Source organism: Mirounga leonina, unplaced genomic scaffold (genome assembly GCF_011800145.1).
Source record: "Mirounga leonina isolate KUSES-001 unplaced genomic scaffold, KU_Mleo_1.0 Mir_129, whole genome shotgun sequence".
Taxonomy (NCBI): Eukaryota; Metazoa; Chordata; class Mammalia; order Carnivora; family Phocidae; genus Mirounga; species Mirounga leonina.
Window position 1 is genome coordinate 81,457,944 of NW_023270323.1, and position 16,280 is coordinate 81,474,223.

Below are 16,280 nucleotides of genomic sequence, written 5' to 3' on the forward strand. Positions count from 1 at the left end.
TTCCCTGGGCAGGACGGGCTGGCCTTGGACTCCACCTTCCTCCTGGGCCAGCACCACCTCTGCCCACAACAGGGCCCAATCTAATGACTTGTCTGGATTCGAGACTCTTTGCAAACTGACCCCAGCCTCCTCTTCCATGCTGGCCTCCTGCCACTCCTTGTGCCTTGTTTGGACGGCAGGAATTGGGGGTGGTGGTGGGGGAGGGGACCTTTCCACAACCCCTTCCAGGAAATGCGGACCTTCTGCGGGGCTGAGTGACTTCACCGATGCCCTCTCCTGTGCCCACCCACGTGGGCGCGTCCACCTCGGTGACCACACAGAGTTCGTGACCTGTTTGGCCCCTGCGAGGGGACTTTGTCCCTGTTTCTGGGGCAGAGACTTCCATCCTGGCTAATGGAGAGGGTCTAACTTCATAACCGGTGCCTTTCCCTCCAGGCGGCGCAGTGACTGGCGACCCTGGGGCTGGGACTGATCCCGAGCGCTCCGCCCCGCGCGCCTGGCACCACCTCCCAGGGCGGTCCCGGCCCAGGCGCTGCTTTGCTCGACTCGGCGGCGGGAGCGGCGGGCGATGGCGGGAGCGGAGGAGGACGGGCCGGGGGCCGACGCGACCTCGGCCCTGGGCGCGCTGCTGGGCTACCGCGCCTACGCGCGCCGCTGGGTCTTCTTGCTGGTGCTCAGCCTGCTCAACTTCTCCAACGCCACGGTACAGGGGTCTGGGGCTGCCTCTCGGCGGGGCGGGGGCGGGCCGGGCCGAGCTGGGCCCCGGTCCGAGTCATCGCGCTCCGCCCACCTTCCCGCGTCCCAGTGCGCCCAGGGGTCTCGGTCTGTAAGGACCCCGACCGGACAGTGGGACCGCTGGGAGCCAGGGAGCCAGCGACCTCAGCAGGTGCGGAGGCGCGGGACCAGAGGCCCTCCTCCTGGCTGCACAGGGAGAAAAGGGGCTAGCGTCTGTCCTCGCGGTGTCAGAGCCTCGTTCCTGTGACCCGTAGTGGTTTCGAAAGAATCCCTCTCCTGCTTCAGGACGACGCGGGAGGCACTGTCATAGCTGAAAAGGGGTCTTCCAGTGGCCCCACTCCCTTCTGGAAGACCCGACAGCTGGCAGCAGGCCTCATGATCTGGCTCCCGCCCTCGGTCTCCAGACTCCCGAGCCCACTCCCACAGGGCAGGGCGGGGCCCAGCCGCCTTTGCTTACCTGTGCCCTGGCCCTGTGCCGTGACTCAGTATGGAGGCTTCCTTGTCTGTACACCCAGTCTCTCTATAGCTCCCCAGCCGGGGTCTCCAGTGACTGGTTACCTGTTCTAGAATGGTTCCCACTGCTGGCAGGGACTCAGCCCCTGAGACCAGTTGATCAGCCACTGAGAACAGGATCTACCAGTTACTGGGGCCCAGCTTCCCAACCTGCTTCTCCCCAGCTCACCCCTGAGCCCCCAGTTCTGCCCAGGGGCTTGGGCCCCTCTTTCCCCAGCCCATCACATACAGTGGGCTCAGTGGAGTGAACTTTTTGCTGCCCCCAGCCCCTTGCCCCTTGGACAGACACCCACGGGCACTTGAATGGAGGGAGGGCTTGGAGCTAGTCTTCCCATACCTGACTCTCTCCTGGCCACCTGCTCATGGGGTCAGGCTACAGGGCTGTCACACCCTCCATTGGGCCACCCTACGTATCTCTTCTTTGGTGTTGCCACCTCTACCTCCTGAGTGTGCCTGAAGGAACTTGCCCATGACTGCTCAGCTTGCCACAGAACCCCAGGGACTGGGCAGGCAGCATTTGGGCGCCAGGTAATCATGTAGTGAAAAGCTGCCTTGGCAGCAGGATCCGCAGGTGGGGGAGGCTGTGAGTGGCCGAGGGACAATCAGGAAGTTCAGACCCATGAGCAGGGATCGGCAGGCAGGTATGGACATTCTGGGCAGACATGGCCTCAGGGAGGTTCTTGAGCAGCAACCACTCTTGGATGTTATTCCAAACTGATCAGGACCTTTTTCCTCCTTTCCTTGCCAGACTGGGTATGGAGAGCCAGCCCTGTGCCGCGACACGTGGCGTCCATGGCCTGGGCTGAAGTCTGCTATGAGTCTGGAAACCTTTTTTCTGTGGGACTCACCACTGTGGCCTCCACCGGGTCCCTGTCTAGCTGGCTAGGAAGCCAGAATTGGTTTTTGGTGCAGTGGTCTAAGGACACAGAGCAGGGGTCTCCTTCAGCCCCCAAAACTGCTTTGATGAGTCTGAGAGTGGATGGGTATCATGAATGGCCTCAAGAACTCCCTTGGACACTGAGGCAGCATCCTGCTCACTCCCCTTCAGTCCATGAGTTATTATGGAGCAAACAGGACTCTCACCAGGAATTGTGATCCCTGCTCTGGTCACCACAGCGAGCACTGACCATCAGTCTTACCCCATCCAAGTCCACGTGTGTACTTTGTCTGCAGCTGGGCGAGCAAAGGTCCCAGGCTCTGAGAGGGCAGTGTCAGAGGCAGGTGGAGCAGTGCCTGGAGTGAGGTCTGGGGGGCCCCAAAGTGGTGTGAGGAGACGGCCCAGTGGTCTGGGCAGGAGCCAGCATGCGGGGCAGCTATTGGCATGCTCAGAGGGAGGTAGCTGGGAGCAGGTTGAAGGGAATTCTTTTCCATTGGGGACACATTGTTGTCTGGCACAGTTTAGACCTGTCTCTGCTCTGCCGGCCACAAACCTGGGGAGGAACAAGGAATGGGCTTGGCTCAGCAGGGCAGGTTTAGAGAACAGATACCATGCTTTCTCTCAGCTGGATCGGGCTGGGCAGGAAGCAGCTGGACCTGCATGGGGTCTCTTTCTGTACCTGGAAGATCTGTCCTCTGCTTTGCCCCTAAAAAAGAAAAAAGGAAGAAAAGGCAGCTGTTGCCCAAGTTCTCTGTCATGTGAGGCTCTGCAGTCAGTATCTGCTTGGGTCAGCAAGCCTGGATCTCACCCGCCTCACCACAGAGGGTGTGGTCTGGGGCCAGCTTCTGCATTCCCGGTCTCACAGAGTTGCAGTGATTGTGAACTTTGAGTTGTGGTACCTTTGTCTTTGGTCCATCGCTGGCCTGCTTCCCATCTCTCTCCTGCCTTGGAGAGCCCCTCCTCTCACCCATCCTTCAGGGAGGAGACAGTGTGTCACCTCCTCCAGGAAGTCTTCTGCACTGACCTAATCGAACGTACTGTTTGCTGAAGGTCTGTGGGGTTAAGAGTCCCAGTGCTTGACAGCACCTAAGGCTGGGAAATATCACTTGTCAGGCTGTCAGGGAGGGTCTTACCTCCTGTAGGACAGGTGGGCTGGCCATGGGCAGGGCCAGCACACAATCCAGGTGTTTCCACCTGGGTCTCAGTCACCGAGTTTCTAGACAAGCTGGAGATACCTTTGGGCCTCTTTCTGTCCTCTCTCCCCTCCATGGAAACATTCCTTCCACTATCCCTTCAATGGCTCCAGGCCCACCCTACTTCCTACCCTTATCTACCTGGGTGTTCACCACAGATGCGCTCCTCTGCCCAGCCATCTGGGTAGTCTACACATCTATGCGACTAGGGTGGCAGGGCCACCAGCTCCCCTCATCAGGGCCCCCTTTTCTACCCTCCCAGGCCCCAGTGCCGTCCAGCACCTGGTCTAGACCCCTTCATGCCCACTCACCATATAGAGCTTCTCTTCCCCCTGCAGTCATCAGCCTCTCACTGACAGCCCTCTGGGCCTTCTTAGAGAGTCAGTCTTGGTGGGGCTCACGGTCCTGCAGGCTCTGGCCAGGTCTTCTGCCTCTGTCTAACCATTAGGACCGTGTCTGCAGGATGGGGCTGCCCCTTATCCCAGGCACACTGTCTGACCCCCCCACCTGGTGCATCCCCTCGGAGGTGACTGGGTGAAGACCCTGGCCCTTATGGGACTGCCAGACACCCCCTCCCTCAGGCTGGCTGGCCAAGCCTGGGACAGCAGGTGGCTGGGGTATCTGTGGCCCCTGCCCCCTGGTCTGACACCAATGTGTATCCACAGCTGTGGCTCAGCTTCGCGCCCGTGGCCGACACGATTGCCCACCACTTCTTCCTCTCCACCAAGCAGATCAACTGGCTTTCGCTAATCTACCTTGTGGCGTCCATCCCGTCTGGTGTGGTGGCCATCTGGGTTCTGGACTCTGTTGGGCTCCGCTGGGCAGTGAGTTAGACCCCATGCCAGGGCTCTCTCCTAGATGGGGGCAGGGTCCTTGAGTCAGGGCTCAAGAACCACTGCCTCTTCCCCAGGGGTCTCCAGGCAGAGCCATTCGGGTGGCAGGGCAGGGGCCAGGGTGCTGGGAGGGGAGTCTGGGCTGGCCAGGCAGTGCTTTGACCCCATCCCTACAGACCATCGTGTGCGCATGGCTGAACTTGGCTGGGAGTGTGTTTAGAACCCTGCCCTTCCTATTCATCGAGATCCAGGACCCATTTCCCTTCCTCATGGGTGGGCAGAGTCTCTGTGCCCTGGCACAGACCCTGGTCATCTTCTCTCCGGCCAAGCTGGCTGCCTTGTGGTTCCCAGAGCACCAGCGAGCCACAGCCAACATGATCGGCACCATGTGTGAGTGGCAGGGCTGAGGCTGACGGTCTTCTGTGGCTTAGTGAGTGGGTCCTGGTACCTCTGCACACCCAGCTCTCAGAGGGCAAAGGGCTCTGGCTGTGGGCTGGGGACCAGGCCTGGCCACGGCTGGGCGGACACGTGTCTCCATCTGTCCATCCAGCCAACCCCTTGGGCATCCTGGTGGCCAACCTGCTATCGCCTGCCCTGGTGAAGAGGGAGGAGGATATCCCCATGATGGTGAGGGAGCTCATGGGGCACACACACACGTGCGTGTGCATGTGTGCCCACATCTGTCTGTGAGTGTGCACGTGCCCCTCCCTGTGACCACCTCGGCAAGTGCACTTGGTGCACGCAGGATTTTCCCACATGCCTGAGGTGGACGTGAGGGCGAGGGGTGGGGGCTGCAGCCAGAGGCCAGTGTGTCTGCTGAGCAAAGGAAGGATGGAGGGAAGGGCCAACCCAGGGGGCAGGTGGTTGGCATTGGAAACCCTGGGAGTGTCTAAGGGGAGAGTGCTTTGACCTGGTCCAGAGGCTCGGGGAGCCAAAGGCATGGTTGCGGTGTCCAGGTGGGTTGGGTTGGGGAGCAGGGGCAGGCTCAGGCCAGGTTTGGAAGGGCAGGGGGTTCCAGCTGTGCAGCTGGGTATGTGTTGGGGTCATTCACGAAGGCCGGCAGGAAGGTTCAGTTGGCGGTTGAATGCGTGAGTCTGGGGCCCTGGGAGAGGGCTGGCTAAGGGTGTCATTGTGGGAGTCATCTATGGGTGATATTTTGAAAGCCAGGGTTCTAGAGGAAGCAGAGCAAAGCGGGCCCTGGGGCTCGCCTTTGTCTGTCGGCAAGGCGGCATTGTGCCCAGAACAGTGGGTGTGAAGCCCCATGCACGTACACATGCACGCACACACACACACACACACTCAGGTATGCCCTCTCCCCAGCTGGGCATCTATATCATCCCTGCCGGCCTTGCCTGTCTCCTGGCCATTGCCTGCCTCTGGGAGAGCGTACCTCCTAGCCCACCCTCTGCAGGGGCTGCCCACTCCACCTCAGAGAAGTTCCTGGATGGGCTGAAGCTGGTTAGTGCTGTGGGATCCAGGGCGGGGGTGACCTGGTGCAGGGAGGAGGCTGAGGAGGGGAGGGGGACAGGACAGGCCCTGCTGCGGTATCCTGAGTATCCCGCTGGGGCTCCTTGCTGAGCGGCGTCTTCTCCTCCAGCTCTTGCGGAACAGAGCCTATATCATCCTCGCCGTGTGTTTCGGGGGCGGCATCGGCATCTTCTCCAGCTTCTCGGTCCTCCTGGAGCAGGTCCTTTGTGTGAAGGGCTACTCCAACGTGAGTGCTGGCTCCACCCAGCCCCCCCTCCTGTGCAAGGAGGGGCTGGGGGGCCATTACTGTTAGCCCGAAGGCTGTCTGCCCCAGACACTGGGTTTCCACGCCTGGACAGGGTAACCTCCTCTTGTGGGTGGTATTGAGATGTTGTGTGTGAAACGTGGCAGGTGCCAAATACAGTCTGATGGTGGGGTCGTGGCCCTGGGGAGGGGTGGTGGCGGTGCCCAAAGAGGTACTGGGATTTTGTGTGGTGCTTTTCACTATCTTTCCCAGTGCCCCACTCAGGATGGCCCAATCCTGCGGGTCTCCAGGGAAGGGTCCTCTTCTGATACTTGGAGATCGGGAGGGCCTTGCTCTGCTCATAGCATCTCTGACCCTGCCCTCTGCTGTCTGGCATCAGCCCTAGGTGTGGGATTCAGGCCTGGTGTGTTCCCAACTCATGAGGAGCACACAGGCCCTGAGGCCCTTTCCTTTAGCAATTGTTGAGTTCCCGGGGTGGGGTGCCATAGGAAAGAGGCACCTGCAGGGGAGGACATGCCGTCCCTCACTCATGGCTAACCATGCAGCTGAGCCTTCCATGTCACCCTGCCATGGGCTTCTCGGTGATGGCGTGTGCCCCGAGGATGGGCTCCTTCTCCTGGGGCCCTGGTAGCACCGTGACCCAATGATGGGGCGCCCCTGACCTTCTCTCCTCCAGGAATTTGCAGGCCTTTGCGGGGCTCTCTTCATTGGGTTTGGAGTCCTGGGGGCACTGGTTCTCAGCCTGTATGTGGACCGGACCAAACACTTCACTGAAGCTGTCAAGATTGGCTTCTGTCTGACCTCCATGGTCTGTGTGGCCTTTGCCCTGGTGAGAGTCCCCTTGAACCAAGACCACCCTACAGGCATGCAGGTGGGATGCTCTGGGGGCAGGGCAGCTGACAAATGGGTCAAAGCAGACATTCAGACCTTCTCAGGCTTGGGCACTGCCCACTGGGGTGGCCCCCTGACCCTGGGCACTGCCCCATCCCTGCTCCCTGCTCAGCTGAGAGAGGGTGCTGGTGCAGGGCCTGGCTGGGCCTGGGTGTCCGGGGCTGTGCACTCTGACTGCTGCCCTGTCCCTCTGTGTGGCTCACTGTCCCTCAGGTGTCTCAGCTGCAGGGACAGACCTTCGCGCTGGCTGCCCTCTGCTCACTGCTGGGGTTCTTTGGCTTCTCGGTGGCGCCCATTGCCATGGAGCTCGCCGTTGAGTGCTCCTTCCCTGTGGGGGAGGGTGCAGCGGCAGGCCTGGTCATCGTGCTGGGGTGAGTGTCTGTCCCTCCACCACTTCCCTGGGGACCCCAGAGACCTTCTCCTCGCCCCGCCCCAGGCTACACAGTGGGTGACCTGCCTGCTCGGGCAGAGGCCACCACATTGTGAGCTGCGTGCTGCCCCCGGGCTGGCTGCTGTGCCCACATGGGCCAGAACAGGACACTGCCCTCAGAGTGACCAATGGCCATGTGAGTACTGAGCAGTGCCCGGGGCAGGGCTGAAGGCCTTGTGGCTGTCCAGGCAGGCCGAGGGTGTGCTCGTCATGGTCCTGCTGACTGGCCTGACCACACGTCGCGCGGAGCCATCCGTCTCCACCTGCCAGGATGGCCAGGGCCCACTGGACTGGATGGGTGAGTGCCCCCGCCTGCATAGAGCCCCCAAGGGCACAAGCCAGGAGGCCAGTGCCTGGGCTCCCCAGCACCCTCTCCAGCCCTGGAACCTCCCCTCCATGGGCCCCTTTCTTTTGGCACCTTTCACTCTCCTTGGCATGTGCAGGGCACCCAAGGGGTAGGGGTGCGGGGGGGGGTGTCGGAGGGCAACAAGGCTGACCTTTCCCCTCCAAGGCTCACTATGGTGGGAGCAGCCCTGAGACCCTGGTGAAAGCCCAACATTTAAACCCCATGTGAGTCGTTTTAAAATGAGATCAGGGAAAGAGACAGACAGAGAGGCCGAGAGAGACGGGGGTGAGGACGGCCACATCTGCAGACTCTGTACCGGTGACCTTGGAGCTCACCACGCCTGGGTCTGTGAACTGCCCTCAGGGCCTGTTTCCAGGGCACTCTGGTCATGGCTAGTGGGGTCAGTTGGGGCTCTGTGGCTACTCTGGGTCAGGGGTGGGGAGCTCTGGCTGCTTGGGCAAGCCTCAGAACAGAGCTGGGCTGTGTCTCCCTAGTGTCCATGCTGCTGATGGCTGGCCTGTGCACCCTCTTCAGCTGCTTCCTGGTGTTCTTCTTCCATACCCGGTACCGGCGCCGACAGGCTGAGGCCAATGAGAGCCACTCCATCCAGGAGGACACGTCCCCAGAGGCTGCAGATCACGCGCCCTGCCCGGCAGCCGCCCCCTGAGGCTCCACTCGGCCACACCCCCACGACCTCCAGCATGGACTGTAGGAAGCTCAGGGGCAACTCATTCCTAGAGCCCTTCTCCTGGCCCTACCTGCTCGTTTGGGGGAGCCCTGAGCCGCTGGAGCCCCCAGGACTTGCAGAGAGGTCACAGGGGTCCCTGCAGAGTTCTGGAAGCCAAAAGAGCAGTTGGTGCATCAAGAAGTGGTCCTGGGGACATGAAGGGGAGGCCAGGAGGGGTAGGCTCTGGTCACAGGGTGACAGCATCCCGCAGATGCCAGAGGGCCTTGGAGTCCTCGGCACACCCAGAGCGCAGCAGGATGGCCTAGGGGAGACCCTGTGGCTATAGCATGAACTGCTGGTGCTGTGTGGACAAGCAGCCGCTGGCCAGTCAGGTGCCCCAGTGGCCAGGCCAGACCCAGGGTGGTGGCTGGTGCAGGAGCAGTGTGTGGGGGATGGACCTGGCATGAGGGACAAGGGCTGGTGGGGAACTGGATGGATTGGGAGTCCTGAGGGCCCCCGGCATGACTGAGTCTGGAATGGACACTTGTGAGAAATGCCTTCCTTGAGGAATCCCAACCCATAGCTTTTCTCACCCTCTGCTGACCACTGAGTGACCTGACTCCCAGCATGAGTGCTAGGACAGCAGGTGGGGTCAGGCTGGGCTAGGAGGGGGAAGCAGAGGGAGGGCCCTACAGGCAGATCGATGCTCCCACCCCCACCAGACCCTTCCCCTCCAGACTCTCCCAGTTCCAAGCAAACACTTCCACCCCCAGTGGACCCTCCCCCAAACTCTCCCCACCACAGCAGACACATCTCCCACCCCCAGGCAGAGGTTTCCCACCTGCAGACCCTCCCACCCGCAGGTGGACCCCTCCTCCTCTCCCTCTGCAGACACTGGCAGGCAGGTTTGTGGGTTCATGTTTATTGAACTGGCTGCAGCCCGGGTGCGGATGGAGGAGATGCCCCTCATTCCTCCTTCTCCTCCCCGTGGGTGAGCACGTAGCTCAGTGCCTTATAGTCCAGGTTGCCTGCAGCATCGATGGTGGCAAACTGGAACATCTGGTCAACCTGCAAGCCGGTATGGTTGGGGGAGTCAGGCCCAGGGACGAGGGGAAGGAGCAAATGGTCTGATGAATTACAGGCACCGAACTCCAGCCAGCTCCAGTGTTGTTTTTGCTTGTGGGGGTGGGGGAAAGGGAGGTGGGGGGGGGGAATCACACGGCAGAGCCAGGGGCGGGGCTGGGGTATACTGCCCACCCCATTGCTGCAGCCTCTGGGGGCCCAGGGTGAATCCCCCTAGCTAACTGCCCACCCACTGGAGCCCTGAGGGCTATCCTTGAGCTTCACAGAGGGGCATGGGGGAAGGAAGTTGGGGGAGGGCAGAGTGGGCCAAACCTCTTCAGCAGTCATCTTGTCTGCCTGGGACATCAACAGCCGCTTGATGCTGAGGACAAGGAGGGAGGAGCTAAATTAGGCTGCACTGAAGAAAGGAATTGGCAGGGGAAGAACTGGAGGGGTGGCCCCAGGGAGCCCCATGACTTGGGTCAGTTCACATCATTGGCTCTTCCATTGTGGGATACCCCAAGGCGGGGGTCTGCTCACCCTTCAATCCCACCCACCCACAGCACAAGTGCCTCTCAGAAGCCTGGCTAAAGCCTGGGCACCAGGGAGTGGTCATCAGGGAGTCTTTCCTGACTCACACGCTCAGGGGTCACCACCCCTGGTGGGTGGGGGGCTCCCTCTGCAGGGAGGAGACTGTGGGAGATTAGAGGCAAGTGCCTGGTACACCAGATATGCCCACTTGGCTGATTTAGCCCCCAAAGGACTTAAAGACCCAGTGATGGTCCAAGTGGTGGTGACCAGCTGAGTCCCTGGGTGCCCAGCCCTGTGTAGGCAAGACTGGCTTTGTCCTCAGCTACCCGAGGGACTCAGGATCTTGGGGCAGGCAGCCCAAGGCCTGGAGATTGGGGTGGGGTGAGGGGAGGTAGGCTTGGCATCCCTCAGGGGAGATGTCTGGGTGCCTGTGGCCACACTCACTAGTCCTTGTTGATGCTGCCTTTGCCGTTGGGATCCAGCATCTTGAAGGCATTTAGGATGGTCTCCTCGGCATCCGTGCCTGCCCACAAAAGGCCTTGAACCATGGGCTGTTTAGGGCTCCAGTCCTGCTCTGGGCCACCCCAGGCTTGGCCTGAATGACCGTCCAGCTCCCGAGCACCTGGGAGACCCTGCAGCTCCCACTCTGAGGGGACTGCTCTGGGGGTCCCCAGAATCCTGCCCAGGCCCCAAAGTGGAGTGAGTGCTCAATGAGTGAAGGACAGAGGCTATCGCCACGAAGCAGACAGGAGGAAGGCTGAGCTCATGTGCCCCCTGGGTGTGTGACCCACAGATGCGGGTACCAGAATGTCAGGTCCTAGGGCTTTTCAGCAAATCTGAAAATCTGGATTTTTATGTGAAATGTCTGGATTTCTAAGTGTTAGGAGCTAACAGTCTGTCTTGGCAGACTGGCCTGAGGGCTGCCCCTAGCCAGGGAGGAGCCTGGACCCATGGTGCTCACCACCCCATGGCTATTACCTGTCAGCTTTGCCCCAAACATGTTCAGGAACATGGTGAAGTTGATGGGCCCTGAGGCCTCCTTGAGCATGGCATCCAGCTCATCATCCTTGATGTTGGTTTTGCCTGTCGCCGATACAAGGCATGGGCAGGAATGTCACCCCCCACCCTGGCTGTCCTATTGTTGGTGTGTCTGCTGTCCCCACTGGTTGCCCACCTCCATCATTCAAAGTTGGGGAGGCCAGAAGGAGGGAGGTGAGCCAATGGGGGGATACTTGGCCCAGGTGTGGTGGCCCAGGTCTGCATGTCAGCAGAACCCCAAACCCTGAGCCCTGGGGAGATGGGCAGCTGAGGAGGAGGAAGAGGCCATGCATGGAGCCCAGGAAGACCTGTGATCTGCTTACCTGGGTGTAAGGGGGCCCAGAGGAAAGAAACCTACCTGTTCTCCCCTGGGATTGCCTCAGGCTGAGAACATGCCCCCAGATGGGAAGTTGAGGGAGAAAGGCCCAGCCTTTGGCTCTTCAGAGGGGCAGGATCCAGCCTCCACGTCCTCCAAGTTCTATTTCTGGGCTCCCTTACCATGCTTGGGGGAAGGAGGACAAGCCTCCCCATGCAGTGGTGTCCCTCTGGGGTGTTAGCCCCTCCCTGGAGCTTTGGTCCCAACCTCCTCATCCAGGATATCCATGCTTGGGCTGTGCCACCCACTCTGTGATGCCCTGATCAAACCAGAGGGATTTCTCCCCTAGGGGAGGCCCAGCCCACATCCTAGCAGCCCATGAAGAATGGGATGTCAGGTCAGGCTGTAAGGCCCAGGTACAGAGCAAAGCTCTCCAGGACTGGAGGACACTCTGAGGTGGGTTCTAGAGAGCTCTGTCCCACGGCACCTACCCAGAGAGGCGTAGGTGTCCTTCAGGTCCTCCTTGTCAATGAAGCCATCTCGGTTCTGATCCATTAGTGTGAATGCCTGCAACCGAGGCCAGGGTCACTGGGTTGCCAGGCTGGCCACACCATGTTAGGACAGGCATCTATTCTCACTGGGTCTGGAGTGAGGCTCACGTAGGGTCTTTTCGTCACCTGCATTACAATTCACAGGGGACCCCTTGGGCAGGAGTTACTGGGTGGAGGGGTCCTGGGACAAAAGCAAAGCCTCACCTCCTTGAACTCCTGGATCTGGGTCTGCTCAAAGTTGGAGAAGACGTTGGATGATGCCCTCTGGGCCCGTAGGCCACCCCCTTCCTTCTTCTTAGTCTTCCTGCTGGCCTAATGTGAGAACACCAAGGCTGAGGGGTCTCCAGGCTGGTGTTTTGGAAGACAACACAGAGGACAGGTGGGCTATGGCACTAGGTGCTCCAGGGGGACCCCAAACCTGGGTCCCTGGGCTGGGGCAGCCCTGACAAGGTCCTAAGAGCACTGTACCCAGGGCTCGTCTTGAGCTTTGTCCTGCTCCATCTGCCATCCAGCCAGGAGCCAGCTGGGCCTGAATGTCCAAGGAGCAAATGGACTGTGCAAGTAGCCAGCAAGTGGGTGGGCCAGTTCTAGGAATCCCTCCAGTGTGAAGGCCAGGACCCTCCATCTTCCAGCCCCAGATGTCACTGAGGCAGCCATGGGGCACAGATCTTCCCCACCTAACACCCTTACACATGTAAACAAACTCAACTCTTGTGCACACACACTCCCACAGAACACACTCATGTAGGCGACACACGTGCACACACAGTCCCAAATGCACACTCACACTCGATCCTGCCCCGGTGGCCTCCTGGCCACACTCACCATGCCTGGGTCTGCCTGATGCGATGGTCTGTGCCCTCCTTGCCCAGGTCACCCGTCTTAAACTCCTACCCAGTCCCCCAGGACAGCTCGGACTCCGGCTGCCTCTCCCTACAAGGACAGGCCCAGGGCCACCCTGGGGACTGGACAACTGCAGAGTGAGCTTTGGCACCTGGCGGGTGACTCGGATGCCGCCATCTTGCCCTGCCCAGCAGGGCCCCCAGCTTCCCAGGCAGCTCACCAAGAAGGCTTTGTTCTCCTGTTTTCTGTGCATCTCCAGGGCCACCTGCATGAGGACCTGGGCAGCTGCAGGAGCCAGAAGAAGGAGTACCTTTCCTAGGTTTGCACAAAGTCACTGTGAGTGGCCTTGGGGGCTGGTGACCAAGTGTTCTCTGAGCATGTTGTGTGCGCCCTCACCTCTCTGCTTCAGTGGCAGAAAAGTCCCAGGGCCCTAGGTATCCCCATGGCAGGGAGCTCCTTGCCTGGCACAGAGTGGGGATAACATTTCTGGGATGGAGGGCCATCCAGATGGGCTGGGCCCTGGACCAAATTCCCCACTACATCATGGCCCAGCAGGCAGAGCCCAGCAGGCAGAGTCTGGGCGGGAGACCTGGTGCCGGATATTAGAGGTCACCACAGGGTCAGGGGCTGGGTGCCCTAGTCCTGGGTTGCGGGGAGTGCAGGTTAGGGGTAGGAAAGGATGGGGGTCTATAGGCTGAACAGAAGGAGAAGGCCTGGGGGTAGAATGAAGAGGGCAGTCAGGACTGCAGTTTCACACCTGGAGAACAAGCCCTCAGAGCCCCTTGTTCCTGTACCATGGGCGGGGGTAGGCATCAGCAGCAGGGGTCCCCTAGGGCACCTCTGGGAACCACATCACATGTGAGTGCCACCATGGCAGGGGTCCTGCCCCCAGGGGCACACCCCTTCAGTCACATGACACCTCTGAGGTGCTGCCACATGTGATCCCAGGGGCAGACAGCATTTGCCTGCCATGAGTATGGGACAACAGGCACCCCGTGGAACTTGGGGAGGCATGACCCACTGCGGGGACCTGGGGGCTCCCTTGGGTTCGGCCTGGAGGACTCCCAGAGGGAGAACATGTGACTAACGTGGGAGACCTGGGCTGGGCTGCATTCCCAGTTGGGCAGGGTCTGACTGTGATGCTTGGAGAGACCCTAGCAGGGCTGTAGGATTGGGACCACAACATTGAGAAGGGAAGACAGGCAGGATCTGTGCTCAGAAGGCCTCTGATGTGGGGAAGGCCAGAAGACACTGGCAGAGCCCCTGGGGAGGTTTTCTGGGTTGGCAGCACTAAAGATAGCCATGGAGCCTGGCTCCAGGGAGAATATCAGGATTCAAAGTGGACAGCTGGCCCTGACAGGTGCAGAGGTGTCAGCAGGCGGTTCCAGTGTCCTGAGCCAGATGGGAACCCCCTCAGCCCTCAGGAAGGGCCCAGGGCCAAAGCGAGTCTCCCCCAGCTTCAGGGGTCTTCCCCATGTGTATATGGGCATGTGTGTCCCCCACTGGTCCCCCTACCCCGCCCCACTGGAAGCTACCATTAGGTGGTCCCCTACCAGCACCTTGGCCTCACCTTCAGCCCAAGAGACACTTATTTTTGATTCTGGAAGCAGGAGTTGCTGAGGAGTCTTGTTTATTTTAATATCCAGGGAAGGGAAAACATATTTGTCACCCGAGGTCATCTGCCTAGATGCTCAAGGGCAAGAATGGGGGTGGGGTGGGAGTGGGGGGGTGTGCACTCAGCATTACCACATGGCATGTTGGTTGAAGAGGTTTATTTTGTGTCCTGTGGGGTCAGTGTGTGTTTACAGCTTCCTCAGGGAGTAATGAGGGGGCTTGGGAAGGACTTCCCCCAACCCCAGGCCTGGCAGAGGCACCAGTGGATGGCATCAGGCAGGGATCCTCAGAGAGCTCAGAGAAGGGCCTGGTGGCCCTATAGGATGGGCCTCCCTGTTCCCACCCTCAGCCCAGGAAGGAACACAGGTGATTTTCCAGTTTCCGAGCCGGAGGGCTAGAGCCAGGACTCCAGAGCAAGCTGCAGAGCAAGTAGGCTCTGCCCAGGACCCTGGAGGAGGCTGGAAGAACCTCCCTTCCATGCAGATTTACTGAGCAACTGCTTTGTGCCCTGCAGTTTTCATCTCTGCATTCCATTCTCTTTAGATTTATCATTAAGCTCTCTTTGGAAACAGGAGGGTTTGGGAGACTAAGGAAAAGTGGGCTCCCCTCTGGCATACCGGGGGCCCTAGTGAGCCCCGAGCTCTGGTTCTCAGGGAGCTTCTTTCTGGAGCAGTGCAGGGCCCAGGGGATGAATGGTCCTTCCAGACCACCCCCCACCCCCAACACACACCTGGTTGTTTTGGGAACCATGTGTCTGCACAGCCAACACAGTTGGGAAGCTGTCTGGCCACCACCGCTCCATCTTTGGGTAGCCCCTCTGCACACCTGTGGGTGACCTGGTATGTCTTTGCCAGAGCTAACCACAGAAGTGGGACAGAGTGGGACAGAGTAACTCACAGGTGTGGCCTCCTACCCCCACCCACGGTGAGTAGCAGAAGTGAGAGAAGGAGGGCCCATCTGGGGGCTCAGTGGTCCCTGAGGCCCTGGTTGAGGTGGACCTTGGAGCTTGGGACTGCAGGGTCCCCAGGGCAGGAGTCAGGGAGCAGGCTCTACTAGGGTGCTCTTCCCAGGGAGACTCCAGACCCCTGCGCTGGAGAGGCTCCTGCAGTGAGGAAACTCGGCTCTGCTGGAGGACTGAGACTGCGGGCAAGGGTAGCTGTAAGGGGCACCTGAGGCAGCGCCGTCCCAGGAAGAAGTTCTGAGGCCACCATGCTAAGCCTGGCCTGAGTCCAGAGGGCTCGGCCACAACCCCTCCCCTCCCCTGGGTGAGAGGCCTGGGGCAAGGAGGCCTGCACTCAGGTCACACACAGTCCCTGGACCCTGGATTCCCAGCCCCAAACCTCGAACCCCTTTCCGGACCATGGGCCCTTCCTGGGCGGTCATGGCAGCTGACCTGGGGTGACCGTGGGCCTCTCCAGCCGCGGGGCGGGAGTGGGGGCTCCTTTCCCGACTCGCCGGCCCTGACAGGAGAGCCCAGGCACTGCAGGAGGATAGAGAGCCATCTACTTCACACTTTGTGAGACTGACTTATATTTTTCAAATATTTGGACCTATAATGGGCGGGCTCCACTGGTGCTCAACCTGGCCTGACGGCGTCAGAGGCTGCAGGGAACACGAGGGTAGGCCGGGTTTTACACCCTGGGCAAAACCCACCCCGCCGCCCAGCCGACACGGCTTCTCCCGCAATCGCGCATGCGCAGCTGATGCCGAGCCGCGCGCCCGGTGTGGTCCCCGCCCCGAGCGGGCGCATGCTGTTCCACCTCCGTCCACCGGGGGGCGCCGTCCTGCTTCTGTTCGCCGCCGACGGCGCATGCGTTCGCCCTTGTACGCTTTTACGTCTCCGCAGCTTTCTGGGCCCTTGCAGCGTCCTCCTCAGACTGTGCTTCCGGCGTGAAGGTTACGGACAAGATGGTGCCGCCGGTGCCGGTCTCCCCGCTCATCAAGGTGAACGAGGCTTTGCGGCCGTCGCCGGGTGCTCGGCTCCGCGTGCACGACCCCAGCGAGCCCGGGACCCGCGCCCCCGCGGATGCGACCCCCCCACTCCCCGCGCCCCCGGGACCTCCGCCCTGCACCCCCGACCCCCGGGCCGGGAACCCCCTCCCCGAGAC

General features: G+C 60.6%; 3 protein-coding genes across 10 annotated transcripts in view; 2 read left to right on the forward strand and 1 right to left on the reverse strand.

Annotated features, from left to right (window-relative positions):
- Nucleotides 1-546: 546 nt before the first annotated feature.
- On the forward strand, nt 547-9,375 carry SLC49A3 (solute carrier family 49 member 3). Of its 6 annotated transcripts, none has more exons than XM_035005526.1 (10): nt 547-703; nt 3,984-4,142; nt 4,328-4,541; nt 4,702-4,778; nt 5,472-5,609; nt 5,749-5,865; nt 6,560-6,712; nt 6,988-7,145; nt 7,393-7,502; nt 8,085-9,375. In XM_035005526.1, exons 1-10 carry the CDS (start codon nt 569-571, stop codon nt 8,561-8,563), a joined length of 1,740 nt encoding a protein of 579 aa, XP_034861417.1. In that variant the 5' UTR covers nt 547-568; the 3' UTR covers nt 8,564-9,375. The 6 variants fall into 6 exon arrangements, with proteins under 6 accessions (XP_034861417.1, XP_034861419.1, XP_034861418.1 ...); XM_035005528.1 differs by having other exon boundaries at nt 8,045-8,480; XM_035005529.1 differs by having other exon boundaries at nt 652-703; nt 1,997-4,142.
- MYL5 (myosin light chain 5) lies at nt 9,124-12,885 on the reverse strand. 2 transcript variants are annotated; one of them, XM_035005532.1, is made up of 7 exons: nt 12,779-12,885; nt 11,920-12,027; nt 11,656-11,731; nt 10,789-10,893; nt 10,255-10,333; nt 9,613-9,661; nt 9,124-9,285 (listed from the first exon to the last, which is right to left on the reverse strand). In XM_035005532.1, the coding sequence occupies exons 1-7, from the start codon at nt 12,827-12,829 to the stop codon at nt 9,184-9,186; spliced, it is 570 nt and encodes a 189-aa protein (XP_034861423.1). In that variant the 5' UTR covers nt 12,830-12,885; the 3' UTR covers nt 9,124-9,183. The 2 variants fall into 2 exon arrangements, with proteins under 2 accessions (XP_034861423.1, XP_034861424.1); XM_035005533.1 differs by lacking the exon at nt 12,779-12,885 and adding an exon at nt 12,541-12,652.
- A 3,020-nt stretch (nt 12,886-15,905) lies between these two features.
- Nucleotides 15,906-16,280, forward strand: part of ATP5ME (ATP synthase membrane subunit e) — a 2,029-nt gene continuing 1,654 nt past the window's right edge. The window contains exon 1 of one of the 2 annotated variants that reach the window (XM_035005534.1): nt 15,906-16,116. In XM_035005534.1, the coding sequence (XP_034861425.1) occupies nt 15,921-16,116 (196 nt within the window). In that variant the 5' untranslated portion in view covers nt 15,906-15,920. The remainder of the gene's footprint in view (nt 16,117-16,280) is intronic. The other variant, XM_035005535.1, reaches the window with a different exon arrangement.

Coding starts and splice junctions, on each gene's coding strand:
- SLC49A3 (XM_035005526.1), top strand. CDS start 569: ATGGCGGGAGCGGAGGAGGACGGGCCGGGGGCCGACGCGACCTCGGCC. Junction 6,713..6,987: donor TCTGTGTGGCCTTTGCCCTG/GTGAGAGTCCCC, acceptor ACTGTCCCTCAG/GTGTCTCAGCTGCAGGGACA. Junction 7,146..7,392: donor GGCCTGGTCATCGTGCTGGG/GTGAGTGTCTGT, acceptor GTGGCTGTCCAG/GCAGGCCGAGGGTGTGCTCG.
- MYL5 (XM_035005532.1), bottom strand. CDS start 12,829: ATGCAGGTGGCCCTGGAGATGCACAGAAAACAGGAGAACAAAGCCTTC. Junction 12,028..12,778: donor AGGAGAACAAAGCCTTCTTG/GTGAGCTGCCTG, acceptor TTCTCACATTAG/GCCAGCAGGAAGACTAAGAA. Junction 9,662..10,254: donor GGCAGCATCAACAAGGACTA/GTGAGTGTGGCC, acceptor CCTTGTCCTCAG/CATCAAGCGGCTGTTGATGT.